The sequence below is a fragment of the Conger conger genome, chromosome 4 (assembly GCF_963514075.1).
Source record: "Conger conger chromosome 4, fConCon1.1, whole genome shotgun sequence".
Classification (NCBI taxonomy): Eukaryota; Metazoa; Chordata; class Actinopteri; order Anguilliformes; family Congridae; genus Conger; species Conger conger.
In genome coordinates this window covers 14222021-14249187 of record NC_083763.1, presented here as the reverse complement: position 1 = coordinate 14249187, position 27167 = coordinate 14222021, and the positions used below count along the sequence as shown (strand labels likewise).

Sequence of the window (27167 nt, the reverse complement as noted above, 5' to 3'; positions counted from 1 at the left end):
TTTAAAAAGGGGAAATGTCAGGTCTCCATTATGTGAGAATGAACGGGTAAATATAAGCAAACTGGTTGGACAAAGTCATTCCGAATCTGTTAGTTTTTCTGTACTTCCACACACACAAGACATCTTCTGGATAAACATACAGAATATTTAAGTACACTAGGATCGGATAAAAAGTTGCAATACGCTGTGATAACTTCAGAAAGCCAACGTTCACACATCATCATGTACCCTGCTACCAAAAAAAACACAAAATGCTATTTTCTAAAAAATAAACCCCAAAAACCTACTTCTGACTTGCGGCATTTCATATGATTGCGGCAAACGAAAAAAAAAAAAGTAAAATAAAATAAAAATTAGCTGCTAAAGAAGAGAATTAACATTAGAGTAGTGCAATGCCTTTAATTTCCAATGCAATTTTAAACTAAATACACAAAATGAAAAATATTTACCCTCTACACCCAATACTGCAGCACTAGTGACAGGACCACCGCAGCAGTCGCAGAGTCACCATGCAATACAAACCCTGTCATTTACCCCCAATAAAACCTGTAATATGGAGACAAGTCTGCGAATATGGGGAGGACTCCAGATTTTGGGATCTTACACAAATTACGAGAAAAGAGCAGCTCTTGAGAACGAGAGAAACACGTTCTCGCTGGATTTATCCTTTTTGTTTTCTTACTTTAAAAAAAACGGCTTCAAGGGGTTAGCGAATCTGGTCACTTTGTGGCCTCATAATCTTAAAAATACGGATGAATCAGGAGTAGGTCTCCAAGCCAAAAGGGGGGGTGGGGGGTGGGTGGGGGGGCTGGGGGCACGGGTTTTTCCTCAAAACTTGGAAGAATAAATGTGTTTAAAAAGTGCCTCATTCCAAGTATTGCACCTCTGCTTAGTGCTGTACATTCACATGATTCCCAGTTTCCCGAAAAATCTCTGTGGGAAAGGGAGGGGGTTGGGCGTCGGCCCGGCGTTTCTCGGAGTGCCGATGGATCTTAAAGGGGCGGAGTTACAATCAATCAATCTCTTGTTTGAACCAATCACAGTCGTCAGCTCCCGGTTCGGGTCACAAAGGCATACGGAAGGTTATGAAGCTTCAAGCTCCAGTACCTTTTCCAAAAGCTGCCCTCTCTCCCATATGGTGAACCTTTCCGGAAGCACAGAGTGCTTCTGTCTGCTCTGCCTGTTCCTGTTCCTACCAGTGCTACACAGTCCTTCAGCACAGGGCCAGAGACCACGCAACGACAGTACATCCACCCGTGAGGCGGGCAGGCTACCGGCTAGCTAGCGTCCACTACGCACAACGAGGCTAGCAGGCGAGCGGCTAACCAGCTCCTTCTGTGGACAATCCCATTCACCATCCCACCCCTGCAGCTAGCAGGCTAGTGGCTAGCTAGCCCCCTCTATGCACAACGCCATTCACCATCCCACCAAAACGGCTAGCAGGCTAACTGCTAAACAGCCCAGCACAGCCCCCCCCCCCCCCACATCTCTGAACACAAAAGCAGAACCCCCCCCCCCCACAACAAAAAAAACAGCCTCTAATACATTTTGTCAAACACCCCCCCTTAAAAAAAGAAAGAAAAAAAAGGAACAGGCATAAAATGATTGTCTAAGGAACTCAATAAAACACAGACCTCTTATTTTTTTTAGTTATAGTCACAAAGTTGGATAAAGAGGGTCTTGACCAGTTGTCAACTTTCCGTTCAATCTAAAAACCCCCCCTTCCCCAGCTTCATACAGGAACCATCGGTGTCGTCCAAAAACGTCTGGAAAAATATAATCGCTTGGAAACGTTTCTCTCGCTTTTTCGCTATCTTGTCGTTTAAGAAAATAAAGGATACTTGTTTTGCATATATGAGGAAGCAGCACCTTTAGCGGACAGAGGATGATCAGGCAGGGGCATCGCAGAGGAGGGGGGGGGGGGGTTAAAATTCTGCCCCACTGTCCATCCCAGTCACCCCCAGGCATCCTCTTCTCTCTCCTCTCTGTCTTCTCTCTTTCTCTCTCTCTCTCATTCCAAAAGGCCAGTTGAAGTATCTTTTACATCTCTGTATATGTATATATATACATATGCATACGTACATACACACATATGTATAGATACACACGTATATGTGTTTTCCCTCTTGCATCTCATTTGTGATTTTTTTTTCTTTTCTTAATTCCACAAAAAAATTTTGAATCTGAAATCTATATGTCCATTCCCCTCTGGCTCATCCTTGTCTTCAGTTCCCCAGATACCAGGACTGAAAGAAAAAAAAAAAACAGGGAAAAAAACAAGTCATTAGCTTACATGTAAACAACATGGGAAAAACCAATGGATTTGATAGCAAACAGAAAGTCACACTGGTCATTAAAGATCGAGGGGAGGAAACAAGGGATGGAAAACGCCCAGGTGAATTGCTATCTTCACCCACAGTCTGCATGGTTCAACCAGAGATCCATGCTTCCAAAAGTCTGCAAACAGGAAATGACATAGATCACAGTGATACCATGCGGTTTAACCTTCCTACAGAAAGTGCTTCACCACTGTGTCCAGTTTTCCCATCACTTCTTGTTGAACGCTATTGTATACCGTCCCTGAAAACCAGTGTGTTCTGCTGCTCTAATGGGTCCAAACACCTACAGTCTAGTGAAAAACCGGAAAAATGTGCAGCTATTAAAAATAATATGAAGTAAAAGTGATTTTGCAGACAGACCGAGAGTGTGAGAGAGGTAATGAGAACGAGAGAGAGAGAGAGAGAGAGAGAGAGAGAGAGAGAGAGTGCGAGAGAGTGTGAGAGGGGGGGTCCCAGCAGGATTCAAATCAAACCTTGAAAACAAAATAGGATTTTGGTTTTCAGCTGCACGGACCAGTAAAATCTATTTAAAATGTGACAGAGCTAAAATAGAGATTGGTAAAAAAAAACTAAAAAGTGGGGACAGACCTGAACCCGAAAGACTTACTCTGCCCTGCTGTCCAACTTGCCATTTTCCATTAGAGCTTCAGTTGTTTTAACAGCCCTACAGCGACCGTCTCTAACTGCCCCCTATTGATTCAATAGAATAAAAAAGAACAGCCCAGCCTACTTCCTGTTAAGGCCAGGACTGTAGAACTGTGTGGTTAACTATGTTCCAGCTCCAGACCTATTCTGCTTCTCTAGGGATGAGCACAGACATGTTCCATCCATCCATCCAGTGGTCTCCAACCCTGGCCCCGGAGAGCTACTGGGTCTGCTGATTTTTGTTTTCACCCTGTTGAGACCCAGGTAACCAGGTGAGGTGAGGTGAGTTAACTGTGTGATTAAGTGCAGAGTAACAACAAAAACAGGCAGACCCCGCACCTCTCCAGGACCAGGGTTGGAGACCACTGATCTGATGGGACTTCAGTCCATCTCAGAGCACTGGAAAACTCAAACTGCCCAAACATGCGGCTAGCGCTAAGGGCTAGCATTGTCACCTAACGTCTCTCTACACAGGCTCTACAGGTCTCTGGGTGAGGGGAGCGACAGTTGATCGATTGGGGTTTTGCCGCTTGCCGATTCTAAGGTAGGGTAGCGGGCAGCGATGGGGAAAAAATACATCAAATTGTATTTTAATATAAATTACCTGGAGATTTTTCCATCAAATTACAAAATACTAATTTGTATTTCAAATACATGTCATAAATACTGCCCGTCCCTGGTAGCGGGCTAGTGACGCCCGGGACCTGGGGATTCTCCATCCCCGCACGGACCACGGAGACACACGTTAACACAGCACTCACATTTCGCCTCTCTCCCGCCTGGCCCCAGAAACCCTCATCAGAGTTAATTATTCTCAACAAACAAATCAAACCGCCCAGGGACGCGAGCTTTCCACTGACATCACTCCACCGCAGTACACAAATAGGCTTCTCCGGCTCTGGTTTGCATCTACGCTTTTCATTTTATGACTTCATGCCATTTATAAAGAGCGAAACCAGTACGAGGCATGAATATATAATCTGTCCCCCGCAAAAGGGGAAAGTCAGGATCCATTGCATCTCTGGTTTATATTATGAGAGCAGAAAGCCTGTTTGACTGGGAGCTGGAGATTTTCAGACCGGTTTTCGTTCAGGCATTTTTGTGGCCACCCCAAGGTCTTTCACTTAACCATGCAGTACAAGGTTTTCTCCAGACTTCTTCTGTACTGGTGCTCAAATGGTTTGTGTTTTGCATTAAGTTCACAATGGGCAAGCAAGCACCGCTACGTTAGCTAAGCGAAACCGTGTGGCCGCAGTTCAGTAACGTCCTGGTAATTAGGCTCGGAGAGCTGTAACTGATGGGAATAAAACAGCACAAAGCACCTTTGTCCTGAGTGTCCATCGCAGGCTGGCAGAACAGGGTCACCACGTTCACTCATCTACACTGATTAGCTATATTTTTGCCCTCAATAGCACCCTGGGGGCAGACGTCGTGTCAAAATGGTACTCGCACCTGCATGTTTGCTAATCAATCGGGAAAAAAACATTCAAAAAGGAGAGCAGCCTCATAATAGCGAAAAGGCAGCTCGCGTTCTCATTCACGTTTGGTGTTGTGGTTAGTGCGAATGTCTCATATAGGACACCAAGGTTCAAGTACCACCTGCTCCTCTTTGTTTCGCTCACTTTTAAACATGTTATGCGAAACAAATTACATTTTTCAACTGGGTCCAGGGGGTTTGGGGAAAGGCAATCTTAACTGAAATAGGTCCATAGGAGCAACTCTCAGTTTAGATGGTAGAACGGTAGTAGACGGTAGTAAAATCAAGAATAAATGTCAGTCTGTCCCCAGGGTGTTGTTGAGGGCAAAAAACCGCATCGAACGGGGAAAGAAGTTGCCATTTATTTAAAGTCAACGGAGGGGTTGTAATTCACACTACATCCTCGGGAGGGCAGCATTCTTCTCTGGTGCTCGTAACTGTAAGTCTGGAGTGCAGCATCAGCACTCGTGCATACACACGCTCACGCGCGACGTGACCTGCAGGATCCGCAGACAAAGGGCCCTTGTTCTGTACCGTATGCTGAGTTACCAGATCAGAACACTTATAATAACTGCATTATAGGGGGAAACAGGGTTACTTCAGATGAGAAAAATCCAGCAAGTCACTCAATCGTTCTTTTCATGTTCAAGAAACACAAATTCTGTCTTAGAAGTGGGAACGAGAAATAACCACAAAGACCCCACAGGACCTTTCCTTTCATTTGTAAACTGTTTCCTGAAATGTTTTTGTCTTTAGATTGAGGTCCAGTGGGGTATTTCACAAAGCAGGGTTACTGAGTTAGCTGGATAACTGCGCTGTGTAAAACCTGGGACAGCTCTTTTTACTGTGTTCCAGATTTGTATGTGTCCGGGTTTTACTCGGTGCAGTTATCCGGCTAACTCCTTTTTTGTGGAACAGGTCCCTGATATCTGGGTGAGATTGACCATCTTGACCATCGCCTGAGTCAAGCCCATCATACTCCTTGTTTTCATCTAGTGGAGGAGTGCCAACGATGATTTAAAAAACAAACCAAACGGCAGAATTCTGCTGGCACATCCTCCTCCCCCCTGCTGAACCTCTCTTTTTGCTCATATCATTTTTCTTTCTCTCTTTTCGCATAATTACACCGATGCACTCATGCCTATTAATGTCTAATTAATGTAAAAATGCTGATCGGTGACTTTTAATTCCTTAAATTATACACTATCCCCTCGTCTTGCAGTTAATTATACGATACTTTGAACTGAAGAGAGTTAAGTGTTAGATGGGCATGTTTCCATTTTTAACTCAGTCGAAATGCAGAGCTTATTTATTTTTAGTTTAAAACTGAATGAGTGTGTTATGTCTGCTCAGAGAAAATATGACTGAAAAAGCTGGCTTTGAGAGCTGCTTTTGCACCTGGTAGTACCAGAAAACGAAGAAAAGGTTTAAATTCTGCTCCTTTTTTCCCCCCGTGCTGTAAAATCCAGCTATAGTCATACGCTGGTCTAGCTGGGTATAAGCTCTTCAACCAGCTAGTGCTGGTAGCTTGTCTAAGCTGGTCAAGCAGTTACCAGCTGTTTCAAAACATCGCTTGAGCTGGTCAAACCCTGCCAATCTGGGAGCTGGCCTGAACTGGTCAACCAGCTAAACCATGTTGCTAAACCCTCCCTCCCTCAATCCTTCTTCTGTCGAACCAGCCTACTGCTCCCTCCCTCCTGCTACCTGCTACTCTCTCCATCATAAACCGGTCCTGCCACCTCGCCTGCACTTAAAGTCAACACTGTGTGCACGAGCGCTCCCTTAATGAGCTTAAATATGAGCATATAGCTCTGGCTTTAGCCACTTCTCCCCAAACCAGTAAACAAACCGCCTCGAAACACACTTTAATCGCAAGAGCTGAGAGTACGTTTAATTTCGCTGCTGATCTGTTCAATTAACTTTAACATTTCTTTTTTTCGCGCTACATTTTCCCCACAAACGGGAGCAGCTAAGGGTGAAAGCTGACGAGGGCATAGCCGCCCTCTGAAATAGTCTGGTTCTTGTGAGGACGTTTCGCCCTGGGTGTCAGGAAGGATCCAAGGCAAGGAGGACTGCAGCGGTGCTCCAAGTCGGGGGGCACAGTAGTGCGTAATTGCATACTCTGCACTTTTAACTGCGCTATCAGAGCCTACTGCGAGGACGCTTAAGAGCTTTAGATTAAGAGCCTGAAAGTACAGCCCAACACGTATATATTAGCTGCCTGTTCTGTAACTCACATAAGAATAGGGAGAAGAAAAAAACTACATTTGAAATGAACAGTCCAGAGCAGTGCACGAATACACTAACACACATGCGCACACACACACAAACATGGTGCATAACGGACCATGTTTTCAAAAGAGGCCTGAAAAATCAATCCCCGCTCTGCCTGTCCCACAACCTATCCCAGACCAGTGACTGCAGCAAGAGAGACTTTGATTAGTTTGGTCTGCTATTACTTTCTTCTTTCTTCCTCCCCCTCTCTCTTTTCCATTCTCTCTCTCTCTCTCTCTCTCTCAGTCCCTGAAGTTCAAGTTCACCCTGCAATTACATCATGTCTCGTTTCCCCTAGCAACCAGACTGCCGTGGACGTGACCATCCCATTGCGAGGGCCCTCATTGCCCCCCCCCCTTCTCACTCCTCTGCATGAGTAGGGCCGCGGCCTGCAGAACTCTGGGAAGACTTCACAAAGCAGGAGTCCTCCGGCACAGAATCGCAGCGCTACTGTACAGCCAGAGCCTCAAATCCCAGGGGAACAGTAGTTTCTGAGATACTCAAACCACCCTGCCTAGCAACAACAACCATTCCACGGTGAAAGTTACTTAGATCACATTTCTTCCCCATTTGGTCTGAAAAACAGCTGAATCTCTTGACCACATCTGCATGTTTTTACGCATTTAGTTGCTGCCACATGATTGGCTGATTAAATAATTGCATTAACAAGCTGGCGTACAGGTCTACCTAATAAAGTGCTCACTGAGTGTATATAGTCTGTGGGTAAGAGAGAGTGGGACAAAGAGCAAGAGAGAGCGAGAGAGAGGGAGACAGAGAGAGAGAGAGGGAGAAGGAGATTGAGTGAGAGATAGAGACAGAGAGAGGCGCAGAAGGAGACAAAGAGAGAGCGAGCTCTGTGCTCATCCACAGACTCCCCGGCCGTTCCCCTTACTCAGCAGTCTGCTCCTGGCTCTGGTGCAGTTGCAGTTTGGTACGCAGCGTGCAGCACTGCAATGCAGCAGCCCCCCCGCAGCTGCACTGCTGCTACCGCCCGCGCCTCCCCGGTAACCCTAACTCCACCCTCTTAGCCAATCAGCACCGGCTCCACCCTCTCAACCAATCAGCATCCTGCTGCAAACCACACATTCTGTGCACGAGTTCTTCTTCCCAGGGTACACACTGTTCTCGTGGGCTACACACTGATAATGGACTACGCCCAGACAATGGGTTACACACAGACCATGGATGACACACTGGTAATGGACTACACACTGATAATGGACTACGCACCGACAATGGGCTACACACAGACCATGGATGACACACTGGTAATGGACTACACGCTGACAATGGGTTAAACACTGATAATGGATTACACACTGACCATGGGTCACTACTGATGATGGGTTGCACACTGACCATGGACTACACACTGATAATAGGTTTAACATTGATCATGGATTTCACACTGATAATGTGTTAAACATTGATAATGGATGATACACTGATAATGGCCTACCATTAATAATGGATTACACATTGATATTGGATTGCACAACGATCATGGCTTATACACAGTGCAGTACAGGTGTGGGGGTCTCTGTCTCACTCCGGCCAGAGCACACATATATTGAATACTCTTCAGATGTCTGTAAAATTTGGTAATGCTTGCGCAGGTCCCTGAGAATTCTAAACAAAAATATGTTACAAAACCAAATGTACAATCCTTTGAAAGAAGTACTGAAGCCTGAGGGTTATTAAAGTATTTAAAACTGCATTATCTGATGGCGGTCTGGATCTGAACACTGCATGATGAAAGGTGGAACAAAGCCAGCCAGCTTTACTGTGTGGGACCGTTTGCATCTGTCAAGGGCAGGAGTCTGTCAAGCGTCTCTGACTGCTTCAGACGTGCACAGAATGAGCGCGCTCTGTACAAACCGCCCGTCCCTGGGAGCTCGCATTATACCGCTGGCACCGAGGGTACAGTAAGTGCTGGAACATCGCGCATGTCGTAATACCTGTCACAATATAATGCCAAGACCGTGACGCCATTTGTAAATATTACAAAACTAAATCTGCAAGTTCGTGAGTCACCAATACAGTGTGCCAGAGACATAAATGGACCCAGGTGTTTGTAGATTTCACCACCTGGAAATCCCCATTCTAGCAGGAGGAACCACTGATTAAAGTTGTAATGATGGGAAGATTGCCTTACTGACAGCCAAGTCCAAGGGTATGCTGGGATTTTTAGTAATGTGTAGTGGCCGTGTTCAACACACAGGGCACGTGTTCAGACGCCACCCTATTGTGCCCAGGTACTGGGCTGGTCTGGCAGGAGCAGTGGCAGACCTGATAGGCCAGATAAGCCTACAGTTAACCCTTTAAGCTGTGAGGTCACAAATATGTGTTAAGAATATTCTAAACTGAACATTCTAATGCTGATGTCACAATTACTACTGGTGATTGAAAGCAATGGAGTTCTAGAACACTGACTTAGAACAAAAAAGACTTTGGAGCAACAAAAAAAAAGATTCCATAAAACCTGCTGTTCAAAGGATTAAGCTGTGATGTCACAAAGCAGGAGAGGGGAGCTGGATCTACAGCACTGCTGGAGCTGAAGCCAGCTGCTCCAATTCCTCCCCTCACATTTTGGCATCCTGTTTAACCTCATTACTGCCGGCAACAGGAATTTACACGCAGGAATAATAGCATGCCGAAATATACTTCAGCACACCTGGAGTGTGATTAAAGTTCATATAATTTTACTGAGAGGATGCTGAAGTATACTACTTCATTATTGTCATTGTTAATTTATGTTCTTGGTGCTGATGGTCCTCACTGTTAACGAGTCCTGTTGTGAAGTCAATGTCTTTGCTTTTGTCATGTTGTGCTGTCATTGATGTTCATTTCCACAAGGATCATTAATGTATTCATTCATTCATTTTAACACCAACAGCACAGTAGAGTTGAACCCACTGAAACTGATTCATATGTGAAAGACTGATTTAGCGGTATTTCTGAGTGAGGATACAGGGAAGTGCTTTAGTAGAAAGAGCAAAAGATAAGACGATGTAACACACATAACCAAATGTAAGGAGAGTCTGACCCCATTCCCCCTCCCGTACCTGTGCCTGGTAGAGTCCTCCAGGGTCCCGAGGTCCGATACCTACGAAGGGACGGTTGGCAGGGGGTGTCCCAGGGGCTGAGTATGCTGGGGGAGAGAGATAGGGAGAGAGAAAGAAAGAGAGAGAGGGAGGGGAGCAAGAGAGGGAGAGAGGGGAGAGAGAGGGGTAGAGAGAGAGGGGCGAGAGGGAGAGAGAGGGAGGGGAGCGAGAGAGGGAGGGAGGGAGAGAGAGAGGGGGGGAGAGGGAGAGAGAGAGAGAGGGGAGGGAGGGAGAGAGGGGAGCGAGAGAGGGAGAGAGAGGGGTAGAGAGAGAGGGGGGAGAGAGAGGGGCGAGAAAGAGAGAGAGGGAGGGAGAGAGAGAGAGGGAGGGAGAGAGGGCGAGAGGGAGAGAGACAAAGACAGATCAATAACCACAGATCTTATCTTACCCAAAGTCTACAGTTGAGAATATTAATCCTTCTCAACAATATATGTGCATTGCCTGCTTAATGTTTGTTGGGTAATCTACTTTTCCAATCGGCCTCAGCAAGCAAAACTGAAATTGGGAAAACACACACACAAGTCTGTGCTCCAGATGCACACACACACACAGGTCTGTGATGCGCACACACACGCACACATTAATTAGGACGTGGCATCAGCACACCGCATTCGTAATGAAGTCAGATGCCGTTGGAGAAGTGTCAAAGCGGCACCACCAGCAGGACACGGCGCAGACTGTTACTCCATTAGTCAAGGTGTCAGAAATGTCACCCCTCCCGCTAGCTTTTCACCGGGGCTGAAATATGCATCTGCGAACAATCCCGCCTCATTGAGACGTGAAAGGGCTTTCAAGAGGCCGCACTCGAGACGGCGCGCATTGAGGGCGCACTACCTCACCATCTGCTCAAAGCGCTGCGCTAAGATCCGATGTCGGGCTGAATTACACTAACCGCAAATGGGACGCTGCCGACAGAGACACGGTGTGTATGTGTGTGTGTGTGTGTGTGTGTGTGTGTGTGTGTGTGTGTGTGCGCGCGCGCGCGTGTGTGTGTATGAGAGTGTGTGTGAGAGAGAGAGAGAGAGAGAGACAGAGAGAGAGAGAGAGAGAGAGACGGGGGATTGGTCTGCGAGCATAATGACTTGTTATGTAAATCACGGTCCTCGTTAATGAAAAACACGTCTAAATCCCTTGTAAATTCAATTAGCCTTCTGTGCCAGATAATTAAGAAGACCGCTTTTCTTCCCACGCAACATCTTCCCAGGGATTCCCGCGCCCGGGTTTATTACCATCTTTAAAGGTCGTATATTAGGACCACGCGGAGAGGCCATCCACAAACACGTACTTTATTTCTACACAAGAGGAGTCCTACCGCTACAGTGAACCGCAGCTGGACAGCAGAAATAACTCAGGCCGTGACTGTTTTTAAACGTAACTTGGCCGAAACTGCATGTTTAGAATACGGGCAGTTCCTGCCGTAACTGCAAACAGCGTCAAGTTAAATGCAACGTAATGATTCTGAAATATCACACTCTCAGAAATAAAGTGACAGTGGATGGACATTTTGGTTCTTCAACTGAATTTCCCAAATGTGCCCTGAAAGTACAGTAATGTTTTCTTTGGGTACAAATGAGTACGTTTTCCAAGCAAAAAATAATTATATGTTGCTGATTAGGGGTAGGTACAGGTATTTCATGTGCCTATAGGGTAATGCCCCAATGACAACCATTAGCCTTTTCAGGCACTTTTCGTACCCTAATTTCTGATAGTGCACCAGACCTCTTGGATAATTTAATGATATCGACCCTCAAGTAAACTGAGTCTAAAGCACTCTTAATATATTTTCTTTTATGTTTTTGGATGAGTTTGAGAAGAAGTACAGCTTACTAAACATGTTAAGTCATCCAGGGGACCCCTACAAAGGGTTATATCTACAAAACAAAGTTTTATATTCTAATATTCACATCATTACATATCAACCCAGGCCAGGGATCCCTTCCAATACTGTTGAAACCTGCGCCTGCCTGTCTGACCCTCTGTATCGAGGCAACACATCGTTTTGTGTTGATCCTGCAAGAGAACGCTCTCACTCTCATTTTCAGACACCGGCAAGGTCATGTGACAGTGGACTATGTGCATGAACATACGTCATGTGACACTGGACAGTGTCAGGGGTCATGCCCTCAGAACTGTGGCAAAACAAGGGAGCGTGGCACAACTCCTAAATTTAACAGATTGTTGAACACGTCCTGATTGGCACAGCATCAAATTTACCACGTCTTTACAAACTCACTACTGAGGTAAACCCTGCTCCACTGCACTGCACATTGCCTGCTGAAATCCCAATATTAATTCAGCTACGCTTATTCATCTATAAAGCTCTCTCCCTCGGTATGAAATTAACGACAGGCGTTGATCTAGCAAGGGACGCCGCAGGATTAAGAGACGGGTTCAAAAAACAATTAAAATACCTGCCAAGGATTAAGCGCTACTGTTTCTGACTCGAGTGCTCCGCGGTAACCCGATCTCCGCAGCTGTCGGGGAGCGTATTGAGCCGTCTTCTGCTTTTCTTAATTAAATTACCGTGATTAATGGTGAGGGGAGTTTGCTTCTGGAGCGGATGGTTGCGTTCTATCGCAAACCAATGTGTTCTCTCCAGAGAAAAGAAAAGCGCCGCTCGCTGCTGCGAGGTTTTGCAAGAAAAAAGAAAACAAAAAGCAACTACTATAGATCATTACGCTGCACAATTATTAATGGCTACAGAATATAGCACACAACCTAAATTCAATATCTCGTTTTACAAAAGAGCGCGATACATAGAAACCCACCCGACCAGAACGCTTGTTTCGAGCCGGCCGCAATCTCTCGCTCGCCGATAACACAAGACCTTCCCTAACCCCGCTTGTTTCATTTAAAAAAGATTTCTGCGCTGTCAAACGCCAAACACTCTCCCAGGCACGCGTCTATTAAACAAACACCGTGCACATAAAGCACGCACACCGTAGAGTCGGTATAGCGATCGATCAGCGCAAATTGCATGTCGCGGTAATTAAGCCATATTTCACGCGTTTGGAAAAAAGTGTGAATGTGACTGCTTGAGGATTATAGGTATATGATATACATGTTTACATGAAGCAGATATTAATCGTCAGGAATGGGGTACAAGTCAAGGCTATGAGCATGTGGCTGAGAAGGGTGGGGGTGTTGGGGCAGGTTGATGAGGGTCTCCATTGCCTGAAGGGGTATTACATTACAGGCATTTGGCTGATGCTCTTATCCAGAACAACATACAACAAAGTGCATAACCATAACTATGGACAAGTGCACTGAAAACCCTAGAGGGAAGTACAGTTCCAAGTTCTAAAAACTTGAATCCTGTAGATTAATCTGATGGGAAAGGGGTAGACGGGGGGCGGGGCTTACTCGGAGACGTAGGCGAGTTGGCTCCTCCCTCGGTGGTGGTGGTGCTGGATTTGGAGTCGGGGGGCAGCGTCAGGCGGGGCATGCCGGGGGGCGGCGGGGGCGCCAGCATCTGGGAGGAGATGTAGTGGGTGGGGACCTTCACCTGCCCACTGCCGTTCAGCTGCGGAGAGAGAGAGAGAGAGAGAGCAGGTGAGTATGGGGCACCTGCAGTACTGTGAGGGGGGGGGGGGAGCCACACACAGCTCCTCTCCAATTATCCCTTTTACTTCATTGATGTTTCGCAGACGCTGTCATCCAGGGCGTCTTACTATAGGAAAACACCTGCACTCTCAGAAATAAAGGTACGATACGAAAAGTGCCTAAAAAGCTACAAATGCTTGCCGCAGGGGCAATGTCCTATAGGTACATACAGTAACACTGTACCCCTAGCCAGCAACACATTATGAATTTGTACCTTTCTTGTTTGGAAAACATACTCATTTGTAGCAAAAGAGAACATTACTGTACTTTCAGGGTACATTTGGGAAATTTTATCCTCAAGGAACAAACATATACATCCACTGTCACTTTATTTCTGAGAGTGTGCAAAGATCAGATCAGGGATCAAAGTGCAGGAATCCCACAGAAGGGGAAAATACAGACGACAGACAAAGGGAGTCAGTGCAAGAACAACAGCCTCCTTTTCAGACCTGGATCAAGTACGTAATTGTTTTGGATTCAAATACTTTTCTACACTGGACTGATCTTGTCTGGCCCTCTTGCTTGGCTCGTTTGCAAAAACAAGCTCATAGGCAAGATCAATGGAGCACAGAAAAGTATTTGAATCCAAAACAATTACGTATCGGATCCAGATCTGCTCCACTGAGAACTTCTGGCCAACTGCTCAACTGAACATGAAAGTATGTTATAGGAACACAAACAGAACCTAAAGAACATAAAACATTATTATATGAACATGGTCCAACAGGAGAGGGGTCTGTCTGTTTCTCTCTTATTCTGCACAGCAAAAACCAAAAACATATATTTTCTACTTGGGAGAAAAATATAAGATCTTTATAACAAAAATATAACACTTAAGGCAGTTGTTTTTTGCAGGGTGGCTGCTCTCTGGATGAGAGAAGTGGGTTCGCTGCAAAAAATAAGTCAATCTCAACAGGTATTTTCGTACTTATATTGAGACTAAAAATCTTTTTTGCTAAATAAGACAAAAATATTGCCAATGAGGCAAAACAGTTCAGACTCATTTCAAGACTTGCCAATGGGGTAAGAAAATATCAATTGTCAAGCAAACAGTAACTTAAAATGAAATGTTTTCTTCATACAAGACTAAGATGCAGACAGTGTGGATGAGTGAGACATTTCCTCAGTGTGGCAGCTCTCCGTCTGAGAGAAAGCGTGGTTTGTGACTGAGGGGGTTCCTGTGGGGGACCAAAACAGACTGGGGCTGTGCGCCTCTGGTCCTCTGTTCGGGGCGGGAATCTCGCGTCCCGGAGGAGTACAGACAGGAGGAGGCCGGGACCGACCCGGAGCGCTGGGAACGCCTCAACACCGTCGCACTGCGGTGGGAGAATTCCAATGACTCTGCAGACCAGGGAGCTGCCTGATAAATGTTTCTCCCTCTCTCTCTCTCTCTCTCTCTCTCTCTCTACTCTGCTGCTCTCTCTCTCTTTCACTGTACTCTCGGCCCCTTTCTGTCTTTCTTTCCCCCTCTCTACTCTCCACCTGTGGGGGTTGTTTGGGTCCGTTTTAGTTATTGTTGGTCGGTTGTTGTTTTTTGAATTCAGTCATTTCTGTGTTTGAATAAACTTGGTTTTACATCTCAGTCTCTCTTTTCCTTTCACTCTCTCATCTCCTTCCCTCCGTACTCTCCATCTCTCTCTCTCTCTCTCTCTCTCCTCCCCCCCGTCAATTTCAAGGCACTTTATTGATATGACATGCACTTTGTTGCCAATGCAAATGTCACAAAGAACAATAATAATCGTTCTCTTTCCTCGCTTCCTCTCTCCCCTCTGTCTCTCTCTCAATTCAATTCAAAATGATTTATTGGCATGGTAAAATTGTTTTCCGTTGTGCTTTTGCGTTCTTGTTTTGATTCGATTGGTTTCTTTCCTTTGTCTGAAGGAATAGTCTGTCTCTCGAAGGTCTGGCGCTGGCATCACGGTGGGGAATGAGGAGGTTCTTCAGCACTCTCAGACTGTCCGCTATCCATACTGGTCTCCAGATGAGCCGTTACTTTACAGAAAAAGGTCAATGAAGCCGGTGGAAGACTCAGTTATATGGCTGCCCTTTTTCATGTTGTCAGAGCTTTGGGCCTGCTGTACAGATTGGGCTCACAGACTGAGATTCACATGTCTGTTGTTCCAGTACGGCATCGCTGCAGTCAGTGCAGGGGGCCGCTGGGGGCTTCATCCATGGTTTTCGGATCGAATCTCGACCATGCTAGGGCCGACCGCGGCTAATAGCTCCACAGGGTAATGCCGCAAATGCCAATTGCATTACCCAGGGTATGGCAGGGTTCAGTAAGTTACATTACAGTTATTTATCTGATGCTTTTATCCAAAGTGATTTACAGTTGATTAGACTAAGCACAAGACAATGTGGGGTTGAGAGCCGTGCTAAAGAGCCCAACTGCTGCACGGATCTTATCGTGGCACCACCGGGGCTTAAACATTAGGAGGTCGGCATTTCATCACTATTGACCCACGCTTATCAGGTGCCCGTAGACTGTATGTTAAAGTTGTATATGAAAGGTCTTCCTCTGACTCTACGCTATCAGAGCTCAGCTGTAGTCTGTGGTGTGAAAAGAACTAAAAGTATTAAAAAAGAATGACAGTAAAATAGAAGCTCTACTTGCTGCCTTATTGGGGGAAAAACACACTTACAGCAAACGGCCTGTAGGGGGCCCTGTTCATACTCTTGGTAATTACATCACTGAGGGCAGAGCAGAGGGAAGAAGAGGTTCCACAGCAGCCCTCCTGGTTTACTCCAGAGGGCGGGAAACTCGAGCCCGAATCAAAGACTGTGTTTCAGTGCAGAAATGTAGTTAATGGTCCATGACCATAAAAAAAAAATGTTTCCAAGCTAAATATGCTTCTCAGAGTGTCGCCAGGGAACTGGCCTGTACAGCAAAGAGCGTTTGAGCAGACAGAGTTTATTCACAAAAGCAGCTAGTGGAGAAAAAAATAACAGTGAGCCAGGCTAAAATGCTGTTAGCGCACCAGCTATCAGCCACAACACAACACACCCAAACAGCCAGCAGACTAGTATTAATTTCATAAATCAATTATCATTGATCTTCAGCTGGCTACACTCACAGTATTGTATCATGTCATATATAAGCATTGTATGTCAGTCAAGACCAGAAACACTGGGTTATTACACAAAGCAGTGTTACTGAGTTAGCTGGATAGTAAAACCCAGAACAGCTCTTTTTACTTCAGTCCATGTTCCGTGTTGGGAAAGTTCCGGGTTTTACTCAGTGGGGGTTAGTAAAACGCACTGCGCGGCTGCTGGTTTTTCGTTGTTGCCCAGCGCTTAATTGACCAATTAAAGAGGCCGATTACACAGTTAACCCCTCCCAACACCTCGCTCGGTTTCTTGGGCCTTAAATGGGTCGCAGATGTTCAGGTGAAAATAAGAAGCAGCTGACCCGGCGGACCGTGGCTGAGGACCCCCTGGGGTGGAGGAAGCGAGCCCAGTGTGCACTCTGTGGCTGCAGGGGAACGAGGCACCGTGCCTGTGCTCAAAACAGCGCGGGTGATGAGTCAGAGTTTCCTTTAAAAACGCGCTCCTTTAAAGAGGCTGGAGGAGAGAAAGTGTGTGTTAATTTAATGAGAGAGCCGGTGTGTGTAACTGGACTCCATCACTGGCAATGCGCAGCAGGGCGGATTCAACCTGTGGGACAAGAGTTCCTGCATATACACACACACACACGCACGCAAAAACAATGTGCACACATACACGCGTATACGCACACGCACACATGCGCACACAGACGACCTATCTCCAGTTGTCCAGAATGACAATGGCTGCAACAATGGCATCATTTTCTCTCCACTTGTACAGTAGGTATTCCTCTGCTTGCTATGAGACGAATAACTGACCCATTCTTTATTTAAAATATGACAGAAAAAAGGAAAGAAAGAGCACATCTCACACTTTTTAGGCGCGAAGTTGACACATATTCCTGACCGGGAATATCTCACACACATACCCTCACTCACACGCTCACTCACTCACACTCTCACGCACACTCACACTCACACACACTCACTCACCCACCCGCTCATACACACACGCTCTCACTCACTCACACACCCACTCACTAACTCACCCTCACTCACTCATTCACACTCACTCACTCACCCACTCACACACACACTCATACTCACACACTCTCACTCACTCACACTCTCACTCACACACTCACCCACACACTCACTCACACTCTCACTCACTCACCCACATACACACTCTCTCTCTCACTCACACACACTCACACACTCACTCTCACTCACTCACTCACCCACATACACACTCTCTCACTCATTCACACTCACTCACTCACCCACTCACACACACACTCATACTGACACACTCTCACTCACTCACACTCACACACTCACTCACACTCTCACTCACTCACTCACCCACATACACACTCACTCACTCACTCACACTCACACACTCACTCACACACTCACTCACACTCTCACTCACTCACTCACCCACATACACACTCACTCACTCACTCACTCACACTCACACACTCACTCACACACTCACCCACTCACACACTCACTCACCCACCCACATACACACTCTCTCACTCACACACCCACTCACTAACTCACCCTCACTCACTCATTCACTCTCACTCACTCACCCACACACTCACTCACTCACACTCTCACTCACTCACCCACATACACACTCTCTCTCTCTCTCATTCACTCACACTCACACTCACTCATTCACACTCACTCACTCACCCACACTCATACTCACACACTCACTCTCACTCACTCACTCACACTCTCACTCACTCACTCACCCACATACACACTCTCTCACTCACTCACTCACTCACACTCACTCACCCACATACACACTCTCTCACTCACTCACACTCACCCACACACACACTCATACTGACACACTCTCACTCACTCACACTCACACACTCACTAACACTCTCACTCACTCACCCACATACACTCTCACTCACTCACTCACTCACTCACACTCTCTCACTCACTCTCACTCACACCCTCACTCACACACTCACTCTCACTCACTCAGGTGAAGATTCTCCACTAGGGGGGCGCACTCACCGGACCAGGCTGCTGGCTGGACGGGTCACAGGCCAGGGACACCAGGTCCTTGAGGGGGTCCTGGGAGCTGAGGTGGGGCGGGTAGCGGATGGCTGTGTGGGGGAAGTAGGTGGAGGCCGACTGGGGCAGGATGGAGGTGGTGGGGAAGTGCAGAGAGGAGGAGGGGTGGGGACTCCTGGAGATGCCTGCAGGGGGAGGAGATGCACAGAGGAGCGCGTTAGGCACCAGGGGTACCTCTCCCAAACCTCCCAATACTTCTGCTCTTCCCATTCTGAAGTATACGGAGAGGAGAACAGTGATCGATTCATTCATAGATTTTATTTGACGTAAATATACATGGTGTTAGTTGCCCTTAGGAAACAATAAAATTATTGAGGAAACTAAACACAGTAAAGTCATTAAGACTAAGATAAGATATACTTAATTGAACCCTGTGGGGTCATTTCCTCTGGATCCTAGTTACTTAGGAGCACTAGGCAAAAAACAGCGCCCAGGGACCAACTCCAGTTCTGAAGCCAGTGCCTTGGTCAAGGGAGTATACCTAACCTGACATGCGTGTCTTTGAGTGAGGGAATACCCAGAATAAACTCCACGCAAAGAGGAATAGGCTGGCCGGATTAAAAATCAGAACCTCCTTCTTGCGAGGCAATAGTGCTAACCAGTTCGCCACCATACCACCAATTTATTTCCATTGCGGTCCTCATTGAGTGAAGGAAAGGAGGATGCATTTTTCCGGCACTTGAATACACCTCCGGGCTGGCTGGTTGAGGAGCGCTCGCTGGGAACGCTGAGGATAATTGCATTTAATTTAACTTGATTTGGCTTAATTTGATGTACCTCGTTAAGCCTAATGCGGTGTGCAGCTGAGAGTCAGCAAAGCTCTGAACGGTGTCAGAGTCGATTCCGCCGTTTGCGCGGATTGATCGGCCAATTCAAAAGCCGTTTAAACAAGAAGTGTTTCAACTGTCACTTTTATGGCACGCAGTCACGGAGCAAAATCATAACAGCATTTTCTGGCACAATATTTGTAAGCAGAGGTTAGCTCAGGCTTCTTTGAGTTTGCTAACTTCACCTCTGATCAGTTGTTTCCGAGGTTCTGAATGATAAATCTCCCAGCAGCACTCACGAGTCTCTCCAGGTGAGCGCGACTGCGACAGCCGTTTAGCGTTTCCCTTTGAGCTACACTTAACGCTACTGTCGCGAGGCAGGTCTGTATGCTCTACTTAAAATCTACAAGGTACAATGCAGTCCGTATTAGTACAGTGACACATTTTTGTTGTTTTCTCTCTGTACTCCAAACAGTTGAAATTAAACAATCACTATGTGGATAAAATGCAGGCTTTCAAGCTTTAATTTGAGAGGTTTTATACCCATAGGCTAATGGGGCGAACCGTGTAGGAAATACAGCCCTTTTTATACATCGCCTCCCCCCAATTTCTGGGGACCAAAAGTCATTGGACAATTGGCAGCTCAAATGTTTCTTGGACAGTGAGTTTAATCGTTAGTTCATCCATAAGAGCTAGCAAAAGGTCCACAGTTTATTCTAGAAGTGCCATCTGCATGGAGACTGTTGTTGTTGTCTTTCAACATGAGGACCAAAGAAGTGTCAATGCCAGTGAAGCAGGGCACCGTTAGGCTGAAATATTAGGCTCAGGGGGCTGAGAGAAAAGACGGAGGGGGCGCGGTGAGGGTTGAAGGAAAAACAAAAGTGCATTAGAAAATAGCATCAGGGGTTTCAAAAATATCTTATTATCGAAGAGTGGCCTGACTGAAAAAGTTTGGGAACTACTGGCCGTGGGAGCATCGTTAGCCATAGCGCACTTATTCCCCTGCATCAGCAGAGTACTTTAATTTTTATGTCCACTGCGTAAGGAGAATCTCGGTTCATAATGCGGATGCAACCCCTGCATTACCTCTTGATAATGATACGCATTTTAACAACGATTCTCTCACGATGCTTGTTCCCCCCGTTTTGGTGGACATAAACAGAGCGGCTCACTCGCTGGAGCGGTGTTAATTTATGTCACTTAGCCCGGCAGCGGCTGGCCGTGTTATCAGCGCAACGTGCTAACGCGGCTGACATATGCTAACGCACGGCCAATTCATTTTAACAGCTGCTTTAATTGTTCGCGCATCGCCCCGCTGATGTTTTTTTCATCGGGGAACTGCCTGCTCGCACATTACTCTATATTGCCTCTGCAAACAATTACGTGTCAGACCAGCCGGGGTTGTCTTGCCTGCTGTTTGACTCAATAAAAAAGCGGAGAGACGAACCCGCAGAGGGACGGCCTCCTTTTCTCTTGGTTAATGATGTTATGGCTTTAAACAGGAACATGCACATTAGCGCTGTTAGGTTTAATGGGCACTCAAACATGACTGTGAGAAACTTTTCTGAATGCCTCTCATCTCTGACGAAGCACAGCTCTAAGTAGCCTACAGAAATCAAAGTACTCACCAATGCAGCTATACGCACACAATATACTACACTATAAACTATACACATGTACAAAATTACTGCACTATAATCTATACTTATACTATAGTTCACTATAACTTATACTTATCTATACAATACAGCACTATAATCCATATTTATACTGCAGTATAAATTATACGTACACTATAAACTATACTAACGCAAAACTGCACTATAAGCTATACTGACACTATAATGCTCTATAAGCTATACGTTTAGTACTATTCTCCTCTATAAACTATACTCACACTATACTGCACTATAAGCTATACTTATATGACAATATAGCATAGACAGTACTGTGTCTGTGTTTTTCTTAAAGATCAGTGCAATATTTCCTCCACAGTGGAGGCTTCACTTTTAAAACCCACTGTCTCTTGTCAAATATGTCAAATCTGAGAGGTACATACAAGAGGTACAAGCTAAATACAGAAAAACCTGCACATCCAAACCAATATCATCGCATTAATGTTACTTGGCACTCCTCAAGCAACAAGGACTTCCTGACATAACAAAATGTCAAATGCAACACAGAATTTCCATTCAATAAAAATGTAACAGTCATGCAAGGCAAATAGACTATATATGAACTGTTGACCTACATGCGGAACGAGAGTTACGGTAGTACTGCACGGCTCCTCTGAAGGAACCCGTCTATACTGGGTTTAAACTTTAAGGTATAACTCGCTGGAATGCAGAGAGAGAGCGAGTTCAGAGCCTAGTTTGAATAATATAGTATGGCTCGGGCCAGTGCCCAGACAGCGCTCGCGGTAATGCTATGCTATATCTCTGCGGAGTGTGCAGAAAGCGCTAGCTCTTCAGAGCGCTAGCTGGAATGCTATGCCACGGTTTTGCGCAGTGTGCAGACAGAGGGGACGCTCTCCTGGGCTCACCGCTGTGTACGGCGATGACCGGCCGGTGGTGCTGTGTGAAGCTGCTGAGGCGTGGAGAGTTGTCCTGAGGAGACGGGCTGTCCATCTCCGTCTTCTTAACGGTGGGGGAGATCCCTGCGGAGCGGAGGGGAAAGCGCAAATGGTGTGTGTGTTACCGCTGATGCTTAGCAACGATATTCGCCACAAGTCTGTTCCGTTAATAATCCAAAAGCCTACAGTCGTTGGGACATATCAGCAGATTCGGGAATATTGAACTTTAAAATGAACACATTGTAATCATACTATTTTTGTGTCGGTTTTTAAAACTAATTTCAATGGCTTAATCTGCTGTTTAGCAAAAAGACTCAACAATAAAAAATATAAAAAAAACCATATTAACGCATTTTTTTTGCCCAAAAGTTCTGATTAATTGATACAATTATAAGCTTTGAAGTAGTTATCTTTGTTTCAGCATACGCAGCAGTTCCTGGAAACAAGAACGCGTACATTTTTAAGGTGCGCATTTTGAGATCCACTCAGAGAAGATTTACATTCTGTATTTAATTTTTCCATACGCATTAAATATTTTGCCTAAACAAGCATCAGTTAAAAGAACAAGAAGATTATTCACAAAGGAATGCAAGCATGGTGTGTAAATGAGATTTAGACAGATTGCTGATCTCCAGTAAACGTTAACCCAAAAGATGCAGTATCGGTCTGTGTCCACAAGGGGGAAGAGTTAGGTGTACAAATGACGCCACCATCACTGCAGTGAACTGCAGCCAGGCCAGGGGACCTGAAATATCTTCTGGCCTGAACTGCAGTCAGAGCATGTTGGCTCAATCACAACATCTTGGCTCAAGTTCAAGACAACAAAGTACTACACAAGCTGACACCAAAACTGCGGCAAAGAGCAAGGCTACACTTCTCCACCCAAATCTCAATCTGTTTCACATTAGTGTGTTCAGATTTTAGTGCCGCTCTGTGTTAAAGTTCCTGTGTTAAACAGAAAAGTTTCGACACACCGCGCGGTTGGTCACACCGTACCTCTACTGAGAAAACTCCAGGGTCTGTATCTGGGTCCCCCTCTTTCTCTCTCAGTACTCCTCAACCATAAGCTCTCCTTTCATTAGTCACTCAGCAGATGCTTCTCCCTCCCCATCTCTCTCTCCTCACCTTTCTCTCTCTCTGTCTCTTGACCCTTCCCCTCAATCACACCCGTTTTGCTCTTCCTGTCCCCAGCCCCCACTTTCATTTCTTGAGATATCTCTCTCTCCTTCCCTCTCTCACCCTCATACGTCTGGACCGCAACCGCCTCTGACTCATTAGGAGCCAGATAATTTCTGGCGGTATTCTTCAAAAATGCAACGACTATAAAAAAACGACGGGCTTCTTTTCAGATATATCAGCAGGAAAGAGTCTCTAACTCTGGCAAAATGGAGGCCGATCGCTGCAGTGTTTTAACACACACGCTTAATCAGCTGGAACTGGGACAGGCTTACCCATCCCACCTCAGGCTGTCCAATTAAAGAGTACCTGGGGAGGGGTGGCAGGAAGGGGGGGGGGTTCACTAGTACTGACACTGATCTGAGCTACTGCACTGAGCGCTAGTTAGGTTAGCATTACAGAATCACACAGCGCCTCCATTAACACAATTGGCTGCGCCTTCTCATTACAATACATTACATTTTATTTAGCAGACGCTTCTATCCAAAGCCACAAACAACATTAAGTCTGGTACACATTCTATTCCTCCCCGTGGCAGCTCCCTGAGCCTCAGACAGGATGGAGGACACCTGCACGTCTCCGCACATGCAGCACTGCAGAGAGCTGATGCTCTGTTCTTGCGCTTAATGGCTCACTTAGGGTCGTCAGCGGAACTCACACTCTGCCTGTGTCTGTCACGCACACACTCACCTCCTTACCGTCCGCATGCTACCGCCCAGCACACACACAGACACACACACATATACACAGCACACACACACACACCACACGCAGACACATATACACAGTGCACACACACCACACGCAGACACATATACACAGCGCACACACACACACACACACACAGATGCACACACACACATATACAATGCACACACACACACACATAGACACACACACCACGTACACACACGCACATGTACACAGCGCACACACACACACACACACACACTTGCACACCCGCACACACACACACACACACATGCACACCCACACACACACACACACGCACACACACACACACACATAGACGCACACACACAGTCCACATACACATACAGCACTGCACACTCACATCACGTTATCTCATTACTGGGTGCGCTCACACCCTTCCACCTCCTGTCTATTCATTCTCTCACATGTACTCAAGCTCCGCTACCACTACAAGTGTAGCCCATCTGCTCGCCCGAGAGCCTGACTCCACAGCCATGTTTTACCTAATAGGGAGGGTGGTGTGAGTTACAATACAACAGCAGCCAGACCCATGCAGCACTCTACTCTGCATACATTACACTCTGTTCTCTGGGCTGGGCTGGCGGTCCATCGTGGCTATTTACCCTTTAAGGTCACAAACGTGTGATTAGAATGTTCAGAACTTAACATTCCAATGCGGATGTAACAATCACTACTGGTTACTATGAAAGCAGTTCACAGAGTTCTAGAACACTTATAATTTTGGGAAATAAAACCCTAATCCTCACAGGGTTAAAACAATAGCATCCTAAGTGAAGAGTCCTGTTCTTTCTGAACCAGATTAAGGACGATACGACAGAGCTGATGGGTGTTGAAGAGGCCACTAGCACAAAGTGCACTCACCATGACATGGGCAGTTTTGTGGTTTAGACACAAGTCAGATATCTGTAGATTAATGATTAGTTTACAGTAATTAATCTACAGAAATTTGACAGGAAAAGTTAACCATTCACCGATATTCAGAACAAAATTCCTCATTCATATGATTGCGCATTTTGGTCAAGGGTTAACATATATCTAGAACATTCCAAGGAAGGAGTGTTTTCACATTCTTCCAGCATCTAAAGAGTTAAGAGTTTTTGAAATCTGTAATAGACCCAGGTCTGGAGGCTGACCACATTATTCCACTGACTGCACACACCAAAACACACACACACACACACACACACATGGCCTGGAGACTGAGCGTCAGTTCAATATTAAATCAGTGCTAACGTTCACAGGCCACAGAAACACCATTTCACTGTCACGCACTCCATAATAATTTTTCTGACTGCCTCGTTAATTACCCTCCTGCATAAATATATTAAGTGACAAAAGAATATTTGTGTCCAGCGAAGGTTGAGAGCACTCGCGTCACTTTGATTAATTTCAGAAGTATGGTAATGACGGTGGAACTTGTAATTTAATCTAATAAATCATGATGATAGCCTTGATTAATAGATTCGCTTTAAAGACACTTTATTTGAAATAATAAAATGCTCACGCTGTTATTTTGCTCTAGCACCACCATTAACCCTTTGGAGAGTACGTTTTTTGGAATGGCTTTTCATAATTCTTAGTCAGTGTTCTAGAACTACATTACTGTACTTACATTACGGTTGCATTACCAGCGATGATTGTTACATCACATCAGCATTGGAATGTATGGGAATGTTCAGTTGAGACCATTCTAATCACACATCTGTGACCTCACAGTTTAAAGGCTTAAGAATGGAGGGGAAAGAGGTTCACTAATTTGTGTTCAAACCAAAAACAGGCACCTCTCTCCCTGAACCACATAACACTAAAAAAACACTCTGGGATAACTTCCGTAAGCAATACAACAAGTGACTTGCATATTGCTTCTCTGCAGTAAACAGGGAGCATTTCAGAACAGCCTAAGAGTTTATATAAAGGGCAGACAGCCCTGTACCATCAAAGAACTCAGCCCAAATCTAAGAGACAGTGTGTATGTAGCTTATTTTTTTTAGCTTTCGCAAAAAAAAGGAGGGCTCATGAATTAATTAAAAGTGGAGGCTGGCTTGAGGAAACTGGATGCCAGGGGAGGCAGAGCAGGCTGCAGAGAGGGGCTCATCTTCTGCCTGCACTTTATAACACGAGATATCTGCCTTCGCTCCGTCTCACTCTTTGGGCTTATTCGGACACCTTTGGGGGCAGAACTCCAGCCCTGCCCTTGAATGTCCGCGCTGACTAATGACACTTCAGCTGTCTGCGTGATTGATGGCAATTAAAAAGCTGAAGATCAATTCCAAACTGAGGGGGTACTGAGCTCGCGTTTCGGCCCGCGGCGTTAAAAACCGCGGATCAAACGAGGTCAGCCCCACGCAGAGAAATTATACATGATAATACACGCCAACTACGTGAATTTTACTATTTTCGGCACATATGTTACACTATATATCTAAATTGATTTGAAATGTCCCGCCATATATTTCAATATATTTTCCCTATGGGGGTAACTGTACACTCAGGAGAGTCAGTGCTCAAATAAAACACACTTGACACGCTTGGACACTCATGCAATGCAGCCAAGTACAGTATGTTGACAATACATGACATGTACTTAAATGATAGTCATCATTAGAGCGGGTTTTTTGTTTTATATATAGGGAATAGAAGAGGGTTGTTCTGACAGTGGTCGAGAGGTCGTCCCACCAGTGAGGAACCAGAACAGAGAACAGGCCACCTGGTGCTCGTAACGAGGGGACCACAAGTTCAGTCACACCACTTGACTTTTGTGTAGTACATGACTTTGGCTTTTCTTTCCTTGCGGTGTACTTGGCTGCAGCATCACATTCCACAGTCAATTATCCATACAAAAGTACTTTAACGTTATTCAAATTTTTCTGCCAAACAAAACACAAGAATGGAATGTAGGTGGATATACAGCAGACCGGGGCCAGGTAAAGGTGATGCAGGTGCACATGGACCAGGGCCAGGTATACTGTAGGTAATACAGGTGGGTATAGACCAGGGCCAGGTAAAGGTGGTATAGGTGGATATACAGTAGCCAGGGCCAGGTAAAGGAGGTTTAGGTGGATATACAGTAGACCGGGGCCAGGTAAAGGAGGTATAGGTAGATATACAGTCGACCGGGGCCAGGTAAAGGAGGTATAGGTAGATATACAGTCGACCGGGGCCAGGTAAAGGAGGTGTAGGTGGATATACAGTAGACCGAGGCCAGGTAAAGGTGATACAGGTGGATATACAGTAGACCAGGGCCAGGTAAAGGAGGTATAGGTAGATATACAGTCGACCGGGGCCAGGTAAAGGAGGTATAGGTAGATATACAGTCGACCGG

General features: G+C 45.8%; 1 protein-coding gene across 2 annotated transcripts in view; it reads right to left on the bottom strand.

The window, feature by feature from the left end:
• Positions 1–1542: 1542 nt before the first annotated feature.
• The window catches only part of nfic (nuclear factor I/C), a 132807-nt gene continuing 107182 nt past the window's right edge, over positions 1543–27167 (bottom strand). For both annotated transcript variants that reach the window (XM_061237959.1, XM_061237958.1), the window contains exons 7-11: positions 21905–22018; positions 18536–18720; positions 13203–13362; positions 9801–9886; positions 1543–2246 (exon numbers count right to left, since the gene is read on the bottom strand). In XM_061237959.1, coding sequence (XP_061093943.1) covers positions 2226–2246; positions 9801–9886; positions 13203–13362; positions 18536–18720; positions 21905–22018 — 566 coding nt within the window. In that variant the 3' untranslated portion in view covers positions 1543–2225. The remainder of the gene's footprint in view (positions 2247–9800; positions 9887–13202; positions 13363–18535; positions 18721–21904; positions 22019–27167) is intronic.